Source organism: Helianthus annuus, chromosome 11, assembly GCF_002127325.2.
Source record: "Helianthus annuus cultivar XRQ/B chromosome 11, HanXRQr2.0-SUNRISE, whole genome shotgun sequence".
Classification (NCBI taxonomy): domain Eukaryota; kingdom Viridiplantae; phylum Streptophyta; class Magnoliopsida; order Asterales; family Asteraceae; genus Helianthus; species Helianthus annuus.
The window spans coordinates 180,155,227-180,172,263 of record NC_035443.2 but is presented as its reverse complement, the minus strand read 5'-3'; the positions used below and the strand labels follow the sequence as shown (position 1 = coordinate 180,172,263).

General features: G+C 36.2%; 1 protein-coding gene across 1 annotated transcript; it reads left to right on the top strand.

The window, feature by feature from the left end:
* Positions 1-11,473: 11,473 nt before the first annotated feature.
* Positions 11,474-14,049, top strand: LOC110891315 (alpha carbonic anhydrase 7). Its single transcript, XM_022139004.2, has 7 exons — positions 11,474-11,716; positions 11,821-12,038; positions 12,149-12,255; positions 12,531-12,633; positions 13,382-13,549; positions 13,625-13,678; positions 13,779-14,049. Exons 1-7 carry the CDS (start codon positions 11,620-11,622, stop codon positions 13,860-13,862), a joined length of 831 nt encoding a protein of 276 aa, XP_021994696.1. The 5' UTR covers positions 11,474-11,619; the 3' UTR covers positions 13,863-14,049.
* The last annotated feature ends 2,988 nt before the right edge of the window (positions 14,050-17,037 follow it).

Sequence of the window (17,037 nt, the reverse complement as noted above, 5' to 3'; positions counted from 1 at the left end):
CATATGCCATAATTTGAATCTAATGTATATAATTTTATTTACAAGGATATTGTAAGCCCATGATCATCTAAACGTAATCTGATATCTTAATTAGTGTTGCGATAGGTACTAATAGACATATGATTCCTGATTTTATATTTTGCGTATATGAAAGTATGTTTTGAAAATTTAAAAGCACTTTGAAAATATTTTATGTTGCGATAGGTACTAATAGAAATATGATTCCCGATTTTATATTTTGCGTCACGTTACTATATGAAAGTATGTTTTGAAAATTTAAAAGCACTTTGAATATATTTTATGGACAAAAGATTAAATACAAATACCCTTATCATACAAAACGTACGAATATGGTGAAAATGTAAAAAAAAAAAAAAAAAAAAACGCAGTGACATTTTCGAAATTATTTACTCGTAGAGTAATTATCAAAATTACTCTACAAATGATCTTGTAGGGTATTTTTTAATCTTGTAGAGCAATTTTGTAAAATGTTCTTGTAGGGTAATTTTGATCTTGTAGAGTAATTTTGTAGAATATCATAATTACTCTACAAATGATCTTGTATGATACTTTTAATCTACTAAGGTAATTTTGTAGAGTATCATAATTACTCTACAAATGATTTTGTAGAGTAATTTTGAATTGTATGCTGTTTGATAAACTTGAAGAGTAATTTTGATACACATGTAGAGTAATCTGATGCAGAGTAATTTTGATAATTACCATACAAGATCAAAATTACACTACAAGATACACTTGTAGAGTAATGTTGATAATTACTCTACAAAATCAAAATTACTCTACAAGATCATTTTTAAAATAATTTTGATAATTACTCTACGAGCAAATAATTACCAAAGTGTCACCGCATTTTTTTTTTGGCTTTTTCATGCATTTTGTATGTTTTATACGATAAGACACTTTGTACGTGAACTTAACCCATATTTTATATTAGTTAATTATTCAAAAAATGTTTTATAAAAATGTAATTTACATGATTACGAGGTTACTTGTCAATGAGTTTATTTAAAAATTTACGAGTTTCCACATATACGAGATTGCATATATTAACGAAATTACATGTTTATAAACTTACATCTTTACATGTTACAAAAGCATATATTGACTAGTTTATACGTATGATTTTGTATGTTATTTAAATGACATATAAAATAATTAAAATACATATATAATATTATACTAAAAAATGGTGTACGACACAGATGGGCGTCTCCCATCAAACGGTTCCACGACTAATATGACGGAGGTAAATCACATTTCCTGGAGTAAATCAAGTGGTTTCCAGCTTTGATCCCCAAACCTCCACCATATATTACCACTGAGGAACTTTGGTGAGAACAACGGCAAAGCTTGAGATTTCTAACCGGGGGCTAATGTAGCTGTCGTGGGATAATCAAAAATATTTATTTTTAAGACTTAAATACCAATACTAGTACGGGTAAGTAAGGTCGTCTCCACATGGAATATGTGGTTAGTGTTTAGCTAGATTATCTAATTAATTAACTAAGAAAAGAATTATTAGATTAAGAAGAAGTAACTCCAACGAGAATCCCAAATGCAAGTTTAACACAAAACTCCGTTTCAATGATTTAAAACACCACGTAGACATGACCTCGGAAGACCTAATGATGCGTTAAGATATAACAACTACCCACCTAATTACCAACACGCTAACGATGCAAGAAACCACCAATACATTTGAATGTGATTATTGAAGTTAAAGGATATTGTAAGCCCATGATCATCTAAACGTAATCTGATATCTTAATTAGTGTTGCGATAGGTACTAATAGACATATAATTCCCGATTTTATATTTTGCGTCATGTTTCTATATGAAAGTATGTTTTGAAAATTTAAAACCACTTTGAAAATATTTTATGTTGCGATAGGTACTAATTGACGTATGATTCCTGATTTTATATTTTGCGTCATGTTTCTATATGAAAGTTTGTTTTGAAAATTTAAAAGCACTTTGAAAATATTTTATGTTGCGATAGGTACTAATACACATATGATTCCTAATTTTATATTTTGGATCATGTTTCTATATATGTTTCTATATGAAAGTATGTTTAGAAAATTTAAAAGCAATTTTTATATATTTTATATTAGTTAATTAATCAAAATATGGTTTACAAAAATATAATTTAATTATTCTAAAAATGTTTATAAAAATGTAATTTACATTACGAGGTTACTTGTCAATGAGTTTATTTACAAATTTACGAGTTTGCACGTATACTAGATTGCATATATTAACGAAATTACATGTTTATGAACTTACATCTTTACATGTTATAAAATCATATTTTGACTAGTTTACACGTATGATTTTATATGTTACTTAAATGACATATACAATAATTAAAATACAGATATGATATTCAGTGGCGGATCCAGGAAAATTTTCCACTGGGTTCACTTTTAGATGATCCAATTTCATATGTATGAACATAAAAAATTTCGGGTCGGTTCGACGGTTCGGATCGAGTAAGGTTCATCACATAATAAAAGTTCGATCGTTATTAGAAATTTAAAAACACATAATCTAAAATACGAAGGTCTTTACGAATAAAAAAACTACCTAGAGTTGTGCCTTACGAGTTTTTATCTTTTGAAAACGTTGCATTACACTCTCGACTTTGTGAGTCCGTGGGCTACACACCCATCCAAAATCCAAAAACCCACCAAATAAATTATAATTTTTATTTCCCCACAAACAACATATACCACACATTGGGGGAGGGTGGTGGCAGTAGGCTATAAGCTATGCGATGTTCTGTGCATGTTTTAAAAAAGGAACAAAAGAAAAGCCCAGAAAGGAACAAAAGAAAGGCGCAGAATTAGGATTCGAACTTGGGATGTCACATTTAGAAATTGCGCATGAAACAAGTGGATCACTAGCCATTTATGGTTATGGGTTCACTCATAATTTATTTATGGGTTCCTTTTTAATTTTCTATATACGTTTTCACTATAAATTACAAACCGAATGGGTTCCTGGGAACCCGGTGTTTGAACATAAATCCGCCCCTGATGACATTATACCAAAAAATGGTGTATGCCACCGACGGGCGTCTCCCTTCAAACGGTTCCACGACTAATATGACAGAAGTAAATCACATTTTCCGGAGTAAATCAAGTGGTTTCGAGCTTTGATCTCCAAACCTCCACCATACATTACCACTTTCGTGAAAACAGTGACAAAACTTGAGATTTCCGAACGGGGGGCCTGATGTAGCTGTCGTGGGCTAATCAAAAGTATTTATTTTTAAGACTTAAATACCAATATTAGTACGGGTAAGTAGGGTCGTCTCCACTGGAAATATGTGGTTAGTGTTTAGCTAGATTATATAATTAATTAACTAAGAAAAGAGTTATTATATTAAGAAGAAGTAACTCCACCCAGAATCCCAATTGCAAGTTTCACACAAAACTCCGTTTCAATGATTTAAAACACACATAGACATGGCCTCAGAATTTATGAATTTGAATAATGATTAGGGACAGTTTTCAATAATCACCGTACGACCTAATGATCCGTTAATATATACCAAGTTCCCACCTAATTACCAACCCGCTAACGATGCAAGAAACCGCAAATACATTTGATAAAAGACAAACAGTTCTAATATAAATAACGCTTATCAAATCCAACCACGAGTGATCAAGATATATCAGTTGTAACAATCATAAAAAACAACGTATTTATATAAAAACCTAACAATCGTTCACCCCGGGAAGTTACAAAAGGTTTAGAAAAGGTCACCTTCTCCAAACTTCAGGTTCTAGGTTTACACCAAACTCGGTTTACTCAGTTGATTGGCCACCACATAGACATGGTGCCGAAAAGTCGGTTAATTTAAGTGGTAATTAAAAATAGATCTTTGTTATCAGATCTTTTACAATTCAATTACCCTATCTATTAGTGTGACTCAACTACTCTAGGTCATCCAGCGAGTTACAAGGTATTGTCATCAACCGGTTGTAAAGCAAGAACTCAAAATGAATGAAAATAGTTCAAAGAAACCAACACATCAAATTGTTTATAAAACGTTGTGAATGTTAAAAACAAATCCAAATGTGAATAAAAGTGAGAAAGTGTTAAACCCTACAAACCGTTCACTTGGAGAAAGACACCTAGCCACTCATGATCTTACAAGCCTCAACCTCATACGGAAGGACATGATTGTAAACGCTGTTGGAAAATAAGTGAAAATAGCATTTTTCACAAATATAGGAAAATGATTTTTTTCCTATTTTGGACTAGAAATAAATATAATAAAATGAGCGGGTTTTATGTATTTATGTGTGGGTTTGTGTTCTATGTTGGAAGAGCTTCGCAACGAACTAAACCACGTCCAAAACCGAGCTAAGATGAATGAGATATCAATGCTCAAAGTTGGGTGTTTGGAACATTCAATGTTGAAACTAAAGGGAAAGTAGCACCTTGTCCCACATAGGAGGAGAGATGGAACTTAAATGGGTATTTAAGGTGGAACTCTCCATCCTTATTGTTTCATGGAAGCACACACTAGTGTCCTCGCGAAGGGTGCGGAGCACCCTAACTCGCACTCGCACTCGCACTCGCTCGCTCGCTCGCTCGCGCGCGCGCGCGATGAGGCGCAATGTGGCGCTTTGATGGCGCACTTCGCACGCTCGCATCGCCGCGAGCCGCTTGAGAGCCGCCTTTGTATTTTTGACCGCGCGTGCGTGGTGAAGCACAAGGGTTGCAAGGACCAAGTGGTAGGTGATGCGGCGCATGACGTGGCAGTCATGTGCATGCGCGCGCGGGTACACGAGGCGCGCGGTTGGGCGCATGGTGCATGGGTCCTGCTGTGTCGTGCGCGACGCACCAGAGTGAGCCAATACGGCGCGACTGTGTGGCGCGCACGTATAGGCTCACAGGTGACGTGGCGCACGCGCGCATGGACGGACTTGAGCCAAGAGGCCGCACCGCGCATGGGCGTGCGGACCTGGGCGCGCGCGCGCGCAGAAGCTTCCAGCATTGAATGACAGGGCAGTTTCAGTCCAACTTCGTAACTGACGAGTTAATAGGCTTTGACTGAGAATTAAATGACGTATTAAATTGCATTGAAGACGTTTAATGCAATTTAAACCTCTCATTTAATTCATTTTGACTGTTTCAACCTAGGAGCTGTATAAATACAGCTCCATACCCACTTCAGAAGGAGACCAGCAACAACAGCTATATGCAAACAATTTTCTACACTCTTCTGATCATCTTCTTCTTACAAGCTTCAAGGTAACCTTCGGGTTGTAGGTCTACTCCGGCAGTACCACTGCTCCGGCTGTTGTACCCTGGGAAACAAAACGAGTACTCTTGGGAGACTCGGAATTTGTTTTAAGGGAAGCGTGTTGAACACGTGCCTCAGTCCAACTCTGCTTCTTCACCTTTCTTGTATTTTGGATTTTTTTTAGTTGTAATAGTACTTGTTTCTGCTTTCTTATTTCTGTATTGTAATCTTATTAATAAAATTTGTTTTATTTTATTTAATTACGCGAACGGTTCCTATAATCTTAAAACAAATTTTTAAAAACCCTTCGTGTAATCAAAACCATTCTGTTTGTGATTCAAACCAGTTTTGTTTTCACTCAGTTTGTGTTTTAAAAACAGATTTTTTTTAGTTTTCATCTTTAAAGGAGCGACTTTGGGTGAAAACTTTTGTGGTTACATTCGAACTTGTCCTAAATTTGCTAAAACTTTCTGATTTGGTCTTCAAAGTTGGACTTAGAAGCCAATCAGTAAGTTATAACTAATAAAAATTTTCTGTTTGGGTCTTCAAAGTTGGACTTAGAAGCCTAAACAGTAAATTTGTGGTTAAAAATTAAAATTTAATTGTTTACTTCTGGTTTTTGCGTAAATCAGAATATTTTGACTAAACTTTTAAAATTTTCATTTTTTCAGCATGTCGAACGAAAATGTCAACGTTAACAACACCACAAATGTTGTGACGGGAACCCCTTTCAACGCCACCACTGTGGGAGCGTCCACAGTGGCTAATCACGCTGAATGACCCGAGAAGTTCTCGGGTCTACACTTCAAGCGGTGGCAGCAGAAGATGTTCTTCTACCTGACCACCATGAACCTTGCGAGGTTCTTAACTGAATCCGCTCCCCAACCTGTGGAAGGGGAGACCAGCGCTCAGGATCTGAGCGCGGTAGAGGCTTGGAAGCACTCGGATTTCATTTTTCGAGACTATGTGTTAAACGGGCTTTCGGATGCATTGTATAACGTGTACTACAATGTCAAGACTTCCAAAGAGCTTTGGGATGCCTTGGACAAGAAGTACAAAACGGAGGATGCTGGCACAAAGAAATTTGTGGTAGCTCGTTTTTTGGATTTCAAAATGGTTGATTCTAAAACAGTTATGAATCAAGTCCAAGAATTCCAAATTATACTTCATGACATCTCAGCGGAAGGCATGACACTTAGCGAGACATTCCAAGTGGCAGCGATGATTGAAAAGTTACCTCCTAGTTGGGTTGATTTTAAGAATTATCTTAAACACAAACGAAAGGAGATGACTATAGAGGATCTTATTGTTCGTCTTCGGATTGAAGAGGACAATAGAATTGCCCTAAAAGGCAGCGTTGCGCAGACTAGTGCTAGCGCAAATCTGGTTGAGCATGGGCAATCCTCTAAGGGCGCTAAGGGCAAGGGGAAAAAGGAAAAAGGGAAAGGGAAAGCAAAGGCTAGCAACCTTGGACCGAAGAAAGGGGTTGTGAAAAAGAAACCTCAAACGTTCCAAGGGACTTGTTACAACTGTGACGAGCCGGGGCATCGGGCTAACCAATGCAAGAAACAAAAGCGTGAACGTGCGCACATGGTGGACGAAGACGGAATGCCTTTGGTGGCAATGATTTCCGACAAAAGCGCAATGATGGATGAGGTCAATACTGTGACCAACACTCCAAAAGGATGGTGGGTTGATACGGGCGCGACCCGTCACGTTTGCGCAGACAAAAGCCTCTTTACCACCTTCAAGGCGCTTTCTGGAGAAGAGAAGCTGTATATGGGAAATGCAGCCACCGCTGACATCATGGGTGAAGGAACGGTGATCTTGAAGTGGACTTCGGGAAGGAGCTCACTCTAAGCAACGTGTTGTATGCCCCAGACTTGCGCAAGAATCTAGTCTCGGGATGGTTGCTTAACAAGTTTGGTTTTCGTTTAGTTTTTGAGAGCGATCAATTTGTACTAACTAAACGAGGAACGTATGTAGGCAAGGGCTATGCCCAAAATGGAATGTTCAAATTGAATGTAATGGCTGTCAAGAACATGAATAAAATTGCTACTACTTCTACTTATATGCTTGAGTTTTCTGAATCGAATAAATGGCATGGTAGATTAGGTCACGTTAATTTTAATTCAATACGCCGTTTAATCAATTTAAATTGTATACCAACATTCCATATTGATTCACACTATAAATGTGAAACATGCGTTGAATCCAAACTTACAAGAACATCATCGAAATCCGTTGAACGAATAACCGAACCCCTTGATTTAATTCACACTGATATTTGTGATTTAAAAGCGGTACCCACAAGAGGTGGAAATAAGTACTTCATCACGTTTATTGACGATAGTACTAAATATTGCTATGTATATTTACTAAAAAGTAAAGATGAAGCAATAAGTAAATTTATCTTGTATAAAAATGAAGTTGAGAATCAACTTCAAAAGAAGATAAAAGCTTTGCGAAGCGATCGAGGAGGCGAATATGTTGCACCTTTTGCCGAGTTATGCGCAAAAAGTGGCATTGTACATGAGTGTACACCTCCATACTCTCCACAATCAAATGGCGTGGAGGAACGAAAGAACCGCACATTGAAAGAAATGATGAACGCCATGTTGATAAGTTCTGGGGTGAGCCAGGAACTGTGGGGGGAAGCCATTCTCTCGGCTAATTATCTTTTGAACAGGATACCACTCAAAAAGAGAGACGAAACTCCATATGAGTTATGGAAAAGGAAGAAACCTTCATACAAATACTTGAAAGTGTGGGGGTGCCTAGCAAAGGTGATTGTACCACCTCCTAAGGCTCTTAGGATAGGACCCAAAACTGTTGATTGCATATTTATTGGGTATGCACATCAAAGTAGTGCACATCGCTTTCTTGTACATGAGTCCAAGAATCCTGATGTACACGTAAACACTATTATGGAGGTGAATTCTAACGTTGTGTCTTACTTTGAAAATGTGTTTCCTTTGAGAAGACAAACACATGCAACGTCATCAACACCTAATTTTGAAGTAGGTGAAAGTTCATCTACACCAGTTGATGAGGTGGTTCATAATAGGACACATGAACAACCTGAGGTTGAAGAAAGCGATCGTAGGCGAAGTAAAAGGCCAAGGGTTGAAAAATCCTTCGGTCCAGACTTCGTTAGCTATATGGTTGAGGGCGAGCCCAATACATATCGCGAAGCGGTTTCCTCTTCAGAAGGACCTCAATGGAAAGAAGCAATAAGAAATGAAATAGATTCTATATTGCAAAATCATACTTGGGAGTTAGTAGATCTTCCACTTGGTTACAAACCACTTGGATATCGTTGGATATTCAAAAGGAAGATGAAAACTGATGGAAGTATTGATAAGTACAAGGCTAGGTTGGTGATTAAAGGATTTAGACAAAAGGAAGGTCTAGATTACTTTGATACCTCCTCGCCTGTGACGCGCATAACCTCGATTAGATTGGTTCTTGCTATAGCGGCTTTAAGAAATTTGGAAGTTCACCAAATGGATGTTAAAACCGCATTTCTAAATGGCGATTTAGAAGAAGAGATTTACATGGAGCAACCTGAAGGTTTCTCCGCCCCAGGTCAAGAGGGTAAAGTATGTAAACTCGTCAAGTCTTTGTATGGCTTGAAGCAAGCACCAAAACAATGGCACCAAAAGTTTGATCATGTCATGATTGACAATGGTTTCAAAATAAATGAGTGCGACAAATGTGTTTATTTCAAAGACACAAATGAAGGTTATGTGATCTTATGCCTCTATGTAGATGATATGCTTATCATTGGGAGTAATGATAAAATTATCAAAGCTACTAAAAGCATGTTGAAAGCGAGATTTGACATGAAAGACATGGGTTTAGCGGATGTGATTCTTGGAGTAAAGATCATAAGAACCCAACACGGTCTTGTGTTAAGTCAATCTCACTATGTGGATAAAATTCTTGAAAAATTCAACTCGGGAGATACGAGTGTAGCTCGAACTCCATTTGATACCTCCCAACATCTCAAGAAGAATAAAGGAGATGGAGTTGCTCAATTAGAGTATTCAAGAATTATTGGCAGTCTAATGTATCTAATGACATGTACTAGACCCGACTTGGCTTACGCGGTGAGTAGGCTAAGTAGATACACCAGCAATCCGTGCGCGGATCATTGGAAGGCTATCACGAGGGTGCTTAGATACATACGATACACAAGAGACTATGGACTGCATTATACCCGACAACCAGCAGTGATCGAAGGATACACTGATGCAAACTGGATATCGGATAATAAAGATTCCAAATCAACAAGTGGTTACGTGTTTACACTTGGAGGAGCTGCTATTGCTTGGAAGTCTTCTAAGCAAACGGTCATAGCGAGATCCACAATGGAATCTGAATTTATCGCCTTGGATAAGTCAGGCGAGGAGGCGGAATGGCTACGTCAATTCGTGGAAGATATTCCAAGATGGCCAAAGCCTTTGCCAGCCATATGTGTACATTGTGATAGCCAATCAGCGATTGGTAGAGCTCAAAGCTTGATGTACAATGGCAGATCAAGGCATATGCGACGTAGACATAACACGATACGACAACTACTCTCAACGGGTGTTATCACAATTGATTATGTGAGATCAGCGGATAACATTGCGGACCCGTTTACAAAAGGCTTAAGCAGAGAGTTAGTAGAAATGTCGTCAAGAGGAATGGGACTAAAGCCCGTGGTAAATGGGAATATGAGGGAAACCTAACTTAGTTGACTGGAGATCCCAAGATCTAAGTTCAGTAGGACAACTTAATCATATTACCAAAACGGCGTCACTGTGGGGGAGTACCCAAACTAAATAAAAAGGGAGTTATATATACTTCCTAGTCCATTCCAATCAGTGACATGAACTGAGGTTAAGCATATTAAGGTTAATGATTTCGGGAAATCAAATAACCATGATGCTTTTAATGATTCATGGGAATCGCCGATGTTAGAGAGAAGTGGGGTCGCTTCAAATGGATTTGTGGGGTGCGCAAATCCTAGAGCTCTCGCAGAACCAGGCTAGTGTTCCAGGACTATAATAGGACACGGCAATGAGGAGTTGGCCAAACCAGGGAGAGTATTGTGTGAAGTGTATTGTCGTTTACACAAATGGGGGTATGTTCAAGGACATCGCGTCTACATATCGCTAGTAAGCTAAGTGCGCTTCACAAAAGAAGGTTCAAAGGCTTCAACCTACCTATCTTGCAATACTCAACTGTCGAAGTTTATCGTTGAAAAGTGTAAGGAAAAGATCCATTTCCATACATGTGGGGGATTGTTGGAAATTTGATGAAAATAGCATTTTTCATGTGGGGGATTGTTGGAAAATAAGTGAAAATAGCATTTTTCACAAATATAGGAAAATGATTTTTTTCCTATTTTGGACTAAAAATAAATATGATAAAATGAGCGGGTTTTATGTATTTATGTGTGGGTTTGTGTTCTATGTTGGAAGAGCTTCGCAACGAACTAAACCACGTCCAAAACCGAGCTAAGATGAATGAGATATTAATGCTCAAAGTTGGGTGTTTGGAACATTCAATGTTGAAACTAAAGGGAAAGTAGCACCTTGTCCCACATAGGAGGAGAGATGGAACTTAAATGGGTATTTAAGGTGGAACTCTCCATCCTTATTGTTTCATGGAAGCACACACTAGTGTCCTCGCGAAGGGTGCGGAGCACCCTAACTCGCACTCGCACACGCGCGCGCGCGCGTGGCATGGCGTGGGCGATGAGGCGCATTGATTGCGCCACCTTTGCACTTTACACGTGCGCGCCACTGCTCCGGCTGTTGTACCCTGGGAAACAAAACGAGTACTCTTGGGAGACTCGGAATTTGTTTTAAGGGAAGCGTGTTGAACACGTGCCTCAGTCCAACTCTGCTTCTTCACCTTTCTTGTATTTTGGATTTTTTTTTAGTTGTAATAGTACTTGTTTCTGCTTTCTTATTTCTGTATTGTAATCTTATTAATAAAATTTGTTTTATTTTATTTAATTACGCGAACGGTTTCTACAAACGCATCGGTGCCACTAGACGAACTACTGTTCAGGGTTGCCATTTCTAACAACCACAGCATGAAGCTTTTGGCTTCCAAAATTGTGGCAGACACATAGGACACGTTTTATTCTTTAATTAAAACAATAAACATCAGATGATGCGTCGGATTAATTTCTAAGAACCACACATGAAGCTTCCTAAGTAATTTCCCACAAACCACGTGCTATCTATGTGTAATATATATGCATGTATATATATAGTCCTTATGTATAGCCATACAACACACCACACAATAATAGTGATCATCTCTCTTAGTTGTTAAATATGAAGAATATGAAATTAAACTCCATATTGGCACTTGGTTTTCTTTTGTTTATGCTTTTTTTCTCTCATCCATTTTCAACTCAAGCTGAAGAAGTTGGTAATGCTCAGAAATTGATTATATATATGCTCTACACTGTATTTTCTTTTTCTAACTAAAATGATTTTTGTGTGTATATATGTATAATGTATGTGTAAATGTAGAGGATCAAAGAGAATTTGATTATTTGAGAGATAGCACGCTGGGACCCGATAGATGGGGTGCGATTAGGAATGAATGGTCGTTGTGCAACAATGGGACGATGCAGTCTCCCATTGATATGTCGAGTAGTAGGGTGGAGCTGGTGCTCCACCCAAAGAATCTATACCGAAACTATAAACCGTGTAATGCTACCTTGCTTAATAGAGGTCATGACATCATGGTAACTACTATTTCGTGATTAATCCATATATAAATAAGCCTTGCATCATTTTTTGTTGTTATATTTACATGTTTCCATCTTTGAGTTTTACAATGGATTGGATGTTGCAGGTTAAATGGATTGGAGATGCGGGATCAATTATCATCAATGACACCGAGTATGCTTTGAAACAAGCACACTGGCACTCGCCTTCTGAGCACACCATCAATGGCAAAAGGTTTACTTTGCCTTCTTAGTATATTTTCTTTTAGAATGGATAACTAATACACACTTTAAAAGTACATTTAAATCTACACTTTTTGTTCATCACGGACTTGACCCCTTAGGGACACTTTTTTCCTAACATCATGGTACCAAGACCTGATAACTTCGGTATCTAGCATAGTTTATTGTCAGTTTTATATATAAAAAAACATGGGCCCAATATTAAATTATTTCCCAAAAAATATGGTTTTAGGTTTTGAGCAAATTAACTCATGAATATATCAACAGGTTTGGCATGGAACTACATATGGTTCACCAAAGCATAGACAACAAAACAGCTATCATTGCTGTTCTGTATAATATTGGCGGACCAAGCAATTTTCTTTCCTTGGTAACTTATTCAATTCTCTTTAGTTTTTATACTTTAATCCCTAGTTCTATTCATATGGAGGGAAAACGTTTGTGATGAGCTACTTGAGATTGACTTGCTAAAAGGTTGAATTGAGTCGAGCATGAACTCGTGCCTAAAATTGGTTTGTTTAATTAACGAGCCCAAGCATTTCTAATCAAGCTCGAGTAGGCTTGTGAGTGTGAGTCTAAACGATCTTTTTATAATTTTTACATAATAATAACTATTATATAAAACTATGAAAAATAATAATTAAAGCGTATATATTAGGTTATATAGAAAAGTTATAATTATCATGACTTAAAGAAGTTGAGCTTGAACTTAGATGAGTACGGGCTCAACTCGACTCGTTTACGTCCATGCATATATACTCCAAATAAAAACAATAAATTTTGATACATGTGTGTATATATATAATAGAGAAGGGATCATGAGATAATCATAGAGTTTATTGAGAACCACTATCAACCAAGCAAATTTTTTTTAAATGCTACTAATCTTTTCGCAAATGAAAAATTATATATGTATATTGGCAAGCTACATATATGTACCTCGTATATATTCTTAGTTTTTTACAATAGTAACTGCGCAATGAAAAAGTTGAAAAAAAGTAGATGTGGTTCTCTCATGATCCACACCCATATATCATATTTGTGAACTACAAAACTGATAGCAACGATTCGCACATGATTCATGCTTTCATTACATTTTTTTATTTTTTTATTTACAGTTAGCTGTAAACTTATCGTCTATGATAGATGAAAAAGGCATTCACGGACGCAGTGGGATTATAAATCCTAGTGAGATTCAAATAAGTAGTAGGTTGTATTACCGATATATCGGTTCACTCACAACCCCTCCTTGCACCGAAAAAGTTGTTTGGACGATTAGCAGAAGGGTAACAATTAATAATTTTGTAATTGTTTATGTGAAAATCTTTTTTTATATAGGCTAATGATTTACGTTCATACAGATAAGAACAGTTTCAATACGTCAACTTAAATTACTTCGAGAGGCTGTAAAGGATGTAAGTATATATTGTTTGAAATCAAGTGAACACCAAGTTCTTATTGTTTTCTTTCCGGTAAGATGAACAAAATAAATGTTAATTGGCGTTTATGTTGTAGTATGCAGAAAATAATGCAAGACCACTACAACCAGACAATCTACGAGACATTCTTCTCTATGCCGAGGCTCGAGAAGGGAAATAGGAACGAATACACATGCACATACACTTCGGCCACTAGTATTTTGTAATGCATAAAATCTACTTGTCTTTAATTTTGTGATACTGTCTTAAAAGTTTGGTTTGGTTTTCTACATGTACCCTATAAATAACGTTATAATTATCTTGTATAATTATTATTATTATTATTATTATTATTATTATTATTATTATTATTATTATTATTATTATTATTATTATTATTATTCCATTTATCGTTTATTTTTAACTTTGTTTGTTAGCGTTATTCTATCTCTAGTCTGAATATTAGGGTTACTATTTATTGACGTTGTATTTAGCTTGTTAACTTTATCATCATTCATTTGTAGTGTAATCTCTTTAAACAAACACATTATATCAATCTTAGAAATACTATGTATATTTTCAAATTTAAAACCTAAAAAACTTATTGGCCCAATACATAAGAATTTAAAACGAACCTAGCCATAAAGAAATTTTTGGATATATACGTTTTTTACCCTCCGTCGGAAATCTCAAGCTTCGTCATTGATTGTATGATGGTGGTACCAAGTTATTATGTTTGAGTTATAGCAGACATATATGTTACGAATCATAGATGAATATATGATATACACATAATGGCATGGCTTTGGTCTATTTGATACCGCATGTAAGATTAAATATATTATGTTTAATATTTAATCTATAGCCATCTTAATCATTTACATTATAGAGATCAAAATATATTAGAACCTATTATTTAATTAGTTGGTAATTGTTGATGGACCATATTACCCTTAGTAACTAATTAGGTTTCCTCCTGGGTGCTTATATAAGGAGAGTTATGTGGAGGTTTAAGTGTTACTCAGTTTCACAATTCACACCCCATTTAGATCATAACATCATTAGTTTCGGCCTCCTCTCCAAAGCCGATATCCCTTTTCGGTTTTCTTAGCACCATCATCAGTCAGCACCCTAAGGAGGAACCAAATCAAGATGACAGGCATGTCGAACTCTCTCACAGGATTCTCCTCTGCACTATCTGCTGTGACAGGTATGATTTATCTGTTTTCCTTCATGCACAAACAGAACTGAACCAACACCGCATACTCATCATACCACGCATGGATTGGATGGGTCGATGGTTACAACGTTTCTTTCATATTAGAACTGAGATTTCGGCCTTATTACACGATTGTGATTTAGTCACGAACCATAGTGATTTAGAGGTTACATTAATGAGCAATTTTCTGTCACGCGTGGGATTGATCGTAAGGTCTAGGACATTATGTATGTCTTTAATAACTCCATTGTTAAAAGTTGGATTCATATGTTATAACCCAATGTAGTGATGGAGTTGGATCTTCTACGAGTGATGGAAGATTTAAGCTCATGGTACACATCTCTATACGTTCATATGTGTGACAGATGACTTATCATTTCAATACTAGAAAACATAGCAAGGACATATGACAAATTACGACATATTATGGCTCGTCTAGAAATATCATGACTTTAACTACCAGTTAGGCATGTATGTATATCTATAATTTACTCATTACGAATCAAAATCCAATCTAACCCACTAAGACATAAAATGACATACCAAGGCCTATTATACCTCGTTAAAAACTATTATGAGATGGGGTGAGGTTCTAAAGTGAACACAAGTGTATTTATGAACTAAGTGAACAAATTCTGACCATTGATTACATCATCAAATCGTAAAATACACTAGTGTATTTTCAACATCAAATCCTAACCATTGATTTACACTTGTGTATACATTGTGTATTGATAATCAAGGACTACGATTAGTTCACTAGTGTTCACAATCAAGGGGTTGTTCACAAATGAACTTAACCTTGGTCGCTCAGAGACGATCATGGACATAACTAATCAAATTAAACACAATAAAACTCTCCATTAGTCATCTGGCTCTTAATTAAGACACAATATGATATTTTAAGACATGTATTACTTATTATAACTCATTTACCAGATGTATTTGTCAATCACGTCAAACGTGGAGTTAAGTTTATTTGGTCATTTTTCTTTTCTTTATTTTATTATTATTGTTATTATTTATTATTATTATTATTATTATTATTATTATTATTATTATTATTATTATTATTATTATTATTATTATTATTAAAGATTCGATGTATGTGTGTCATCCTAATATATGATTTATGATTCACAAAGGAATGTTAGATCAAACTGATTAAAATCACAAGATTTCAATGAGTATTTCAATGTCTGTTATTTAAAGTTGATGACACAGATTTTGTATTTTGAAAAGATGGGACCATGATTTGCAATTAAACTGACATTTCTTTTTTATGTTTTTGGAAGTTACATGTTTTGTTTTAAATGTTAGGTTGACATTTCTTTATTTATTTTGATTGGTTGCTATCGATGATGGTGAATTAGGCTATAGGGTGTGGTCATGACCCTAATGGTCATCATGACCCTCCACATCAGCGCCATGTCACTCACTTCTAATCTATCATCCAAAATCACTACCCTAAGGGTGTGGTCATGACTCAAACCACTATTTTCTTATTTTATTTTATTTTTGTGAAAAGGAAAAAGAAACATTAAAAAAGGAAAGGAGGCTCATGGTTGCCATGGTTTAATCCATGCCAACCATGGTGGACGATGCAAGGGGATGGTATAGCAATCCAATAATGATCCTATGTGGCATTAATGACCCAAATCATGCCCCCCATACCCTTTAGCCTTATGGATTGTGATATCCTCAACATCATTCAATCACTAATTTTTTTTATGAAACTTAACTTTTATTCACACTGCTACTCCCACTCGACCAAAACAGCCGAGCAACCAACGCCGCAAAAAGCAGCCAAACCCGATTACAAACTAATCATATATACATATATATATATATATATATATATATATATATATATACTTACACCATTCACTTCAAATAAGACCTGACCACTTAGACCTATATTTCTACCAGATAAAACCATAAGACTTTATCGAACCAATAATCTCTTCTCTTTTCGGTCTTTCTACCTTGAAATGCCATTTCGTTCCTACCCTTCCAGATGACCCAACAGGTATCCCATGGAAAATGTTCACCTCTTTTTTCCCAGCCTAGATGCTAGATGCCCTGTAAAGATCTAGCAGATCCCGGATAGAAAAATCGAAAACCAGGATGACTTTAC